The sequence below is a fragment of the Diplotaxodon limnothrissa genome, linkage group LG23 (assembly GCF_057381915.1).
Source record: "Diplotaxodon limnothrissa isolate DT_005_m linkage group LG23, D_limnothrissa_male_GT1.1, whole genome shotgun sequence".
In the NCBI taxonomy this organism is placed as follows: Eukaryota; Metazoa; Chordata; class Actinopteri; order Cichliformes; family Cichlidae; genus Diplotaxodon; species Diplotaxodon limnothrissa.
In genome coordinates this window covers 14,336,542-14,345,684 of record NC_140617.1, presented here as the reverse complement: position 1 = coordinate 14,345,684, position 9,143 = coordinate 14,336,542, and the positions used below count along the sequence as shown (strand labels likewise).

At 40.8% G+C, this 9,143-nt stretch overlaps 1 protein-coding gene across 1 annotated transcript; it reads right to left on the bottom strand.

Moving 5' to 3' along the window:
- Nucleotides 1-496: 496 nt before the first annotated feature.
- Nucleotides 497-1,213, bottom strand: sox14 (SRY-box transcription factor 14). Its single transcript, XM_085347481.1, has one exon. It carries the CDS (start codon nt 1,211-1,213, stop codon nt 497-499), a length of 717 nt encoding a protein of 238 aa, XP_085203607.1.
- Nucleotides 1,214-9,143: the final 7,930 nt, after the last annotated feature.

Genomic DNA, 9,143 nt, shown 5'->3' with positions numbered 1-9,143 from the left:
ATATAACAATATAACCCGTATGTAATCCAGCCTACATGTCCTGATTTTGACCCTATGTCCAGAACATCGTCATAAAATTGCCAAAAATGTGGACTCCTTAGGCTGATACAGGAAATATGAACGCTAATTGTGCAAGCCAATTTTTCAAAATAAAAGTGAAGCCTATCAATAATCAACACAAATCAGCATATCAGCATTGAAATGTACACAATAAATAAAGTTAAAGGCCTCCTTTTCTGGTTGCCATAAACGTTATAACATTTACATTTCTTACAGTTCACAGGGCTCCGTCCTTTACACCAAACTCCAGCTCCTTTGCTCAGGCAGGAACTTGGTGGATTTCTGCAAAAGTTTGTTTTTTCCTCTTTTTTGTGCCATAACAAGTCCAAGGCAGTTAACACTGTTCATGCCTTTTTAATAGGGCGCGCTGTCCATAATATATTTACATGCATTTCAGTATTCAAGTGAATTATAAAGAGCAAATGAGTCTTGAGGGTTACATGGCAGTGGCATGTGCGGATGAATATGGGTCTATCCCAGTCTTGGTCATACCTGGAAAAAGTATGTAGGCCACCGGGGGCTGTAAACTTGACGTTGACCAGGCTGTGCAGTTACACGGGACGACATAGCCCGGGTTTGTGGGCGACGGGTGGGTGTGGGTGTGCTGACTGGGGCACCCAAGGGTGCCGAACGCGCCGTTTTGGTATCCCAGTGAGGATGCGTACGGCAAAGTGCTGGTGCTCAACGTGTGGGGCATCTCGGTCATCTTCTGGATGGCGCTGGAGCTGAACTGACTCGGGTCGAGGAAGGAGTATGGGGCGGATGTCGGCGGCAGAAACGCTCTGGCTTTCTCTGAAGAGCCCAAAAGAGAGTCCGCGGCCGACACAGGAAGTCCCTTCAAGTGATCGGTGTCCCCGAGGTAAGGCAGCGGAAAAACGTACCGGTCCTTCTTGAGCAGGTTTTTGGGTTTGCGCCTGGGTCTGTACTTGTAGTCGGGGTGCTCCTTCATGTGCTGAGCCCGCAGCCTCTTGGCCTCATCGATGTAAGGTCTCTTCTCAGACTCTGACAGCAGCTTCCACTCAGCGCCCAGTCTTTTGCTGATCTCCGAGTTGTGCATTTTGGGATTATCCTGTGCCATTTTCCTCCTCTGGCCCCGGGACCAAACCATAAACGCGTTCATGGGTCTCTTGATATGATCAGCAGGCTTTGACATCTTAAGACTATACTTTTATCCCCAATTTTAATGACGAGGAAAAGTTCTGATCGGAAAGAAGGCAAACTGTTCACCTGTCTAGATGCCCGATACCAGTCATGCCCCGCCTGGGATCTTCAGATTCTGGAAAACAAAAGCAAAAGAAAAGAAAAGAAAAATCCAGCGCCCGGTGCGTTTTCCCCGAGTTTAAACACTGGTGCGCCTTCGTTTAAGTCCAGTAACAACTCTGTCAGACCTGCGCCAGGCAATACGGGAAAAAACACATGCGAGACGCACACACGTAAAAAAAATCCACAAAGGTGAAAGCGATGTTCCGCAGTCAGTTTGCTGGAGTCGTAAAAGTATTAGGTGGTTTTTTTTCTGCCACACACGCGCGCTCTCTCTCTCTCTGAGGTTTGTCGTCAAGCACCTGGCTTGGAAATGAGCGGAAGAGCGTGAATACGAGCCAAAAGCGGTGAAGTTCAAAGGCTGGGCTGGTTTGGTTTCTGCACGCAATCTGACATAATCTGCAGGGCGTTCACTCACCAACCTGAGCGCCCAATCAGCACGGAGAGCGGCTATTATAATACCTTCACGAAAAAATATGTACATTACAACATAAACAAAGAGCGGGAGGTAGTAGTAGAAAAAAAAGAAGAAAAATAAGGAAAGGGGTGTGTGTGTGTGTGTGTGTGTGGTGTGTGTGGAGGGGGGGTAATACCCAGGATCCCTTCCCGATTCCATTTAATGTAATGAATCGCAACAAACATGGACCTTCAACCTCTTTTCCAGTTAAAACCTGACTTCAATCCAGAGAGGTGACTATACCGTGCAACCAATTTACTGTACAGCTTTACGCACGGACGCCGGGGAGCACTCTGGATGTAAAGTCCCCCAAAAATGCACACGTATCTGTGGGCCTTTAATACAGCGGAACCCGGTTTTATTCGCATTTTCACATAATAAAAATAAATAAATAACATTAAAAATAGTCATTATAATAATAAAAGCACGACAGTTCATTTGCAACCGAGAGGTCTTCCACTGTTGCTCAATGACACTTCAGCCGGTTTTAACCTCTGTTATCCCGCTGCTGGTGGGGTAGCTGGGGGGTGTGGACGGGGTCACAAAAACCTCTTACAAGTCCATTTTTTTTGTTAGCATTCCCTTAAACCACCTAACTCCCACGAGCACGCACATATGATGATAAACACGGGCGCGCACACGGTTTGGGCCCACGCGTGCCAATGTGTAAAACTAAAACTAGGCATCGGCAGAATTACAAACAGCGAGGAAATATTACATATAGCAATAACTACAAACGTTAAGAGGAGCCGTCATTGTGCGTCTGTAATTGCTGCATTAGTTCACATCGATTTGACAGATTGTTCTTTTTAAAGAGGCGCAGAGTGATCGTTTTAAAATGCAAATGTCAACCAGGACCACTGCCTAATAGCCCTCGGGCTAATGTGCTTGATATATGATACTTTCAGCTGTGATTATTAAGCGAAAGGCAGGCGGATGATTTTTTCCCCCCTCTACACACACCGTCAAAATGCTGTAAGTGGAGATACAACCCCGGTTAGTTACACTGCTAAGCAGATTTATTTAAGGTTGTCTTTGGCCTCCATCTCTCTCTCTCTCTCTCTCTCATTCTCTCTCTGTACATATGTGTATTTTGCGGGCTGCGTATTATCATCTCATCTTCCTCTCTTCTTTGTGTGGCTTAATGTAAACAGATACTCTAAAGATGGTTTTCGGTTCTTTAACATGTCATCACATCACACTCACACGCGTGTTTCTTATACAGAATGACCCGTCTAAAAAACCCGCAGATTTTTGCACACGTCCGCGGGCAATACATTGACTATCGTGACCCAAACCTCGTTTTATTTCGAGACCCAAAATAAAGCAAAGCGTAGTTCGTTTTTCTGTCTGATTTTCCCACATTTCATCCCCATCTCTGTCTCTTTTTCACGCTCTCTCTACGCTCCCTGTCTCCTCGCACACGCATGCGTCAATCGGCAGCTTGGAACAAGAAGATTTCCATCACATCTGTCTTTACAAAAAAAAAAAAAAAAAAACAACTTGAATATATCGTCTAAAATATGATCGTTTTGGGAGAAAGATCCTCCTCACCCCGACCCAGAGAACAATCAGTTGAGAACGTCTCCGACTTTTTTTTTTCTTCCCCCTCCCAGTACATCCGCGATGGCAGGATGGCAGGAAAAAAGGGGGGAAAGAGGTAGAAAAAAGAGAAAGAAACAGCTCCTACACAATCCTCCCAATCGGCAGGCTATATGACGCTCATCTGCAACCGCGAGGTAGTATGCCGCATGTTTGCACTGTATATTTCGGCTTGCATTGAAGTTTTAAATTGTGCTATGCTATCTATCGCAGAACAGCGCATGCAATTTAACATGTAGGCTGCTGCTGCTGCTGCATGCTCACACCGGCTTCATTTTATGATCAATGAATTAGATAAGAGGAAATTATTTTAGGGGCTGAGCCTCCTATACTCACGAGGGAGAAGTCGGCTATGTTTCTTATTCAAAAACTGATTGTCTAATAAATGCACGCCTGAAAGTTCCCTCGACAATTTACCGGGATAATGAGAAATGCAATAGGGTTTGATTCGTCAAGGACTCAGATGATGATTATTATTTCCATCTTTAGTTTTATTACATGCAGCCGCGGTACATTTTTGCTCTGAGATAATAATAAAAAATGCAGTAAAGAAATTTGGGGGTTTGGGTTTTACACCTGAATGTAAAAAGATGTCCAAACCTAAGTTATTTGGAAATGCCAAAAGATCTGATAACAACATATAAACAGAATTTTAAAAAGTGAAAAAAAAAAAAATGCCTGTAACGGAATATATTTGGCTTAGAAATGACTCCCAAAATGAAACACACTATCAGTATTGTACACTGAAAATCAGCCTACTGGGAAGTTTAATGTTGGCTTTTATGGAAATAGAACAAAATTTAAATTTTGAGTCTAATAAATTTAAATCACACCCAAACATAGAGGAGCGCGCGAGACAAACACAGCACACATGCGTGCGCACACACATAAACTAGGATTATCTGAGGACACATGTCCATCCATCTCGCCTTAAAAAGTGAATGGGGAGCGGCCTGACACACGGAGAGCCTATTAGCCAACTTGGGTTCCCGTGGAGAGCATTGAGGTAAGCTCCCCTACCGTAACTGTCCATGGTGCTGAAGCGGTAAGAGGTTTTCTTTACTGCACACTTGCGTCCTCCCCTCAAAAACTCTTAAAAGCTAGGGTTGACATTTCAATGCCTTTTATTGTATTTCCATCCTATTTAGTGATGGTTCTCTGTAAAAATAAAATATTAGAAACCGAGACAACTCACATGGTCTACAACTTTCCTAACTTTTTTCCTTCTTCCCAGCAGAATGTTTTTAAGCCTATTTTTTCCACAGTGTGGAAGAACTACTGCTGAACCATATTTGGAACTAATAAATTGTGGCAACAGAAATTATCTTAGGCACACAAACATTTTTATGTTGTCAGAATATGTCTGCGTGTCCTGTACTGTAGCATCAGTGCAGGATTAAGTCTAACTCGGCCAGTGCATGTTGGATACAGCATGTATTACAGCATCATCTATTATGTTATTATATTGAATCATTGTTCTCAAGATGAATGGCTCATAGGTGGTGACGATCTGCTAATATAAAAGTAGAACCATACAGTGCACAGTACCAGCAATTAGACAATGCCATTTACAGTTTTGCTTCAATACTTATTCAGTAGTTTGCACAGATAATAGTGAGCTCTCCTTGAAAGTTGTTCTTTCGCTTTAATTTTGCAGAACCTTATATGCACACATCTCTATGAAATGTTCAGTCTGAATGTAAAAGCATTTAACAGTTAAAGCACAAAGTAGAATGTCTTTTTAACCATGTATAGACAAAATGTTCTATCAGCTTCATTTATAGCCTCATATATTGAAAACTGAGTGTTCATGGTCAAGCTGTTTATCCCCAGCAATGGCACAAAAAAATGCATATTCAGACTTTGGCTGTTGATAATTATACGTGCAATGTTAAAGACACAAAACGGGCTTTCTTTCACTCATATAGAAGCGATTCTAAAACTCAAATTCTGCATACAATAGGGCAGATCTTTTTAAATTATTCCTTTACAAGTACCATTCACTAACACTGAGAAGCAATCAAAACAGCAATGAGCCGCATTTGAGATGTACTGCCAACATGCAGACTATATTACTAAGCTCAATATATATCTTTGTGGTGAAATTATTTCTCAGGAAGATAGAGAAATCAGACTTAAATAAAATTTGAAAATGACTGAACTTAAGCTGCTCTCTCCTTTATTCTCCAACACTGGATAATGCAGAACGGAGCTGAAAAAAAATTAACGGAGGTTCAAGGCATCAGGTAATAATGAAAGGATAGGGCCAATACTTCAAAGACCAAGAGGTCCACATCACACAATTATACAATACAATTAGGATTAAAGGGGCAAAACAGAGATAACAGGAGATAGGGATAAATTATCACAAAAGGAAAGATGTGACTCTCTCCTGACCTTCATTAAGAGAAAAAAAAACTCATTTAGAGCTGGCCTTCCTTGCAGGGGGATTTCAGCCTTTCACATGAGACTGTGACTCAGTAGATAAGATTTAACCAGCATAAATGAGAATCTGAACTGCTACCAAACAATAATATAAGATGCATATTCAGAAAAAAATTCAATAAGTAGTGATGCATATGTATATACGATTTAAACAACAAATACATCCATTTCAAAGCAGGGTTAACTGGTGTTATGCAAACCTTATTATTTTGACGCTAAACAGTTTATTTAATAATCTAAAATATTTCAATAAGCGGACACGTTGACACTGCTGGCTGTTAACGTGGTGTTCCGGGGTTTTCTAAGAGCTTAAACACATCCAGAATACAAGTCTATGCGGAGTTCAGGTAAAACCAAAAGACTTTAGACATCTTCGTCCCTCAGATCAGGTTAACTGATGAGTATGTTTACTGGGTATGCCAGACCTATCAGGTAACTCTGAAATGGTCACATGATGCCCGGGGGTACTAAAAAATATATCCAGAGTCAGTGGGAAGAACTAACCAAAAGAGCTTTGTTTGGGAAGCTGCCATGTTGCAAGATGCCATAGTTATTCAGCATGTCTTCAGTAGTATCAGAACCTCTGACGCACAACGCTCATATTAGTCTTTAGAATTTCTATCCAGGTCCAGATGTTTTTCTTGTCATTTCAAAACAATAGAGGATAGAAATTAAATAGAAAATGTTAACTACTGACCTGGTTGAAGGTACTAAAGTTATAAGGACAGATGATAAGAACCTAGCCTTCAGGCAAAGACCCAAATAAATCAGTTTATGGTAGCCTGTTGACCAACTCAACAATGTTCAAGAATTAAAGAACTGATCTGAGTTCTCACTTGTTAAACAACTCTACAAGGCCCTAGAGTTAGAGCTTTAGTCTTTCAACATGCCCCCTCACCTTACCCTCAGCTTTCCGCTCTATGCAGCAACTATAGTGTCCAGACATCGTCAGTCTCTGCCCGATGGCCAAGCATCTCCACTGACATTCATGATCATCATCTCCCTGACATCTGCTTATTTTGCCTGGTACTGTGATTGTCTTCTTGCCAATGATGGAGTTCAACTTAAAGCGCACACAGAAAACGAGTAACAGCAACACAGTGACCAGACTATGGAATGTTAGTGAAATTTGCAACTTATAGAAATGGCTGAGTTACACTAACCTTCAGGTGTGTGATTAAAAGAAACAATCAGTGGTAAAGAATACCGCTGAGTAACGTATGAGGTGAAGAGAATTGCTTATGGAAATGAATCCTGTAAACCATTGATCTGACCTTCCTGCAATGGGCAATGAGCAACAATAAAATACATGTATATAGAAATTCTGCTAGAAGAAGGCTTTTACAATCACAACTTCTAAATTCCTGACATACAGTTCTCCTACGACATGTTTTGATTCTGTGAGGTTAGATCTTCTACCATCTGTCCTCACTTCCACACATATCAGACAAATCACCAAGGGAATTTCTTTTGTGTTCCCTGGGTTACCAAACAACTTCTAAGGACTTGGGAGTGAGTTTATGGGATCATGTCTGCCGATCCTTTCTTGCAGATGGCGGATGCAGATGCCACAACAGACTTGTGCTGGATTCATCACGAGGAAACTACAGATATCAAACTGCATGTGAAAAACAGATCTGTCACAACTGTACCACGTCTAGAATTCTTCCTTTTGACCCAGTAAGCCCCGATTTTTTATTTACAATTTAGATTTCTACTACAAAAATGACCAAATGCCACAACTTTATATTGATAAGAGAAACTTGCGATAAAGTTTTAATACAACAAATAATCTTTTCTCCATCAACAGGATAAAGAGTTTTCAAAATCAAAACAAAGCAAAAGTCCAAGTATAGATACTTTAATTGTGGATCTTAAGAAACTGATATTCAGCTTTAGGACCATGTATGAAATACCTTTACAAAATATTCACTGTCAAGTCCTCATCTGTCCTTCCCAATCTTTTAGGAACAGGTGCAGAACTTCAGAAAGAAAAAAACTTCATCCTACGATACCAGAAAAACCTTCACCATAAAATGAAGATGGAGTTCTTTATAGCTCCAACATAGCTTTCATTCCATGTTGAGTTCCAGTGAGCTTGCATCATTTCACATTCAGTTGTTCACTTATTGCTTCTATATTGGAAAGAAAATCAGATATGAGAAAGCTTTACTTTGCTAATGCCAAGCAAAGCTTGAGGTAAAATTAATTACTAAATACCAACATGGTTAACAAGATGATGATGTACAGAACTCATTTCTGACAAGAGCTCCCAAATCACAGCTTTTTTTAGTCACACGACGACATTTTGTATTTGGGGACGTTTTCAAATTAACAGCTGCTTTACAACCTTTTAAGTAAAATATTCGCGATAACACCTCGGACACATTTATTACCTCTCATTATAGCCACGAGCCATATCTCATCAGTGGATGTAATTTGTCTGTTGGAGTGCACGCCCAGCATTGGCATTCAGGCTCTGTCAGACCTTTTTAATTATTGAAAAAATGCTTTTTAATATGGCACTTTATGAAATATAATGTTTTGATTAATTGGATTTGCCGGTTATAATGTAGACTGCCAGGGGTAAAGCAAAGGCAAGCGAGCACATTTTGCTGGTCGACTGCGCTGTAAAAGTGTCTGGCCCAACATATAAAGAGTCAAGTAAAGGCCAGATCATCCTTTACATCCTATAGCCATATTCATAGATTCCTGTTCACCTAGGGCCTGTCGTTTTTTATCTTTCACCACAGGACTGATCTGGGACCTGAACCTCAAGATGTGCTGCAAGGCTGCTGGGAGTCAGGTGATGAATTCAAAACTGAAATTAAAAATTAATATTCCACGTCGTGACTCTTTAACACCATCAAATTCTACATATCAATCAGCCTCTGCTGGTATGTTTTCTCTCTGCTTTGTTTACAGACTTTTGCGTCCTGAATTATGATTCCAAAAAGGCTTTATTGGGGGAAAGAAAAGCACAGCCAGTAAGCTGCACTGTAGGTAATGTAACATGAAAAAAAATCAAATGTGCAATAACGTAGAAGAGACAGCTGAAGAATCCAAGAGCTTTTGAAGCCAGGAAGAGTGACAGAGCGAGAGAGTAATACAATTCTCCAAATCTGTATCAGTGGATGATTAATTAATTTTTGTTGAATGATCTGTCCTAGTCTTATGAGATATCAGTTTCCATTTCTTTTACACTTTTGCAGAAGATCTCAAGAGACTGGTAGTTCAAAAGGAGGTTCAATTTAGAGCTCCCATTGGAAACGGCTTCAAAAAGTCTTTGCCATACATCGGGCTTTGATGTGTTTTAACT

Bases quoted from the DNA above. Each gene is read 5' to 3' on its own strand.
- sox14 (XM_085347481.1), bottom strand. From the start codon at position 1,213: ATGTCAAAGCCTGCTGATCATATCAAGAGACCCATGAACGCGTTTATG.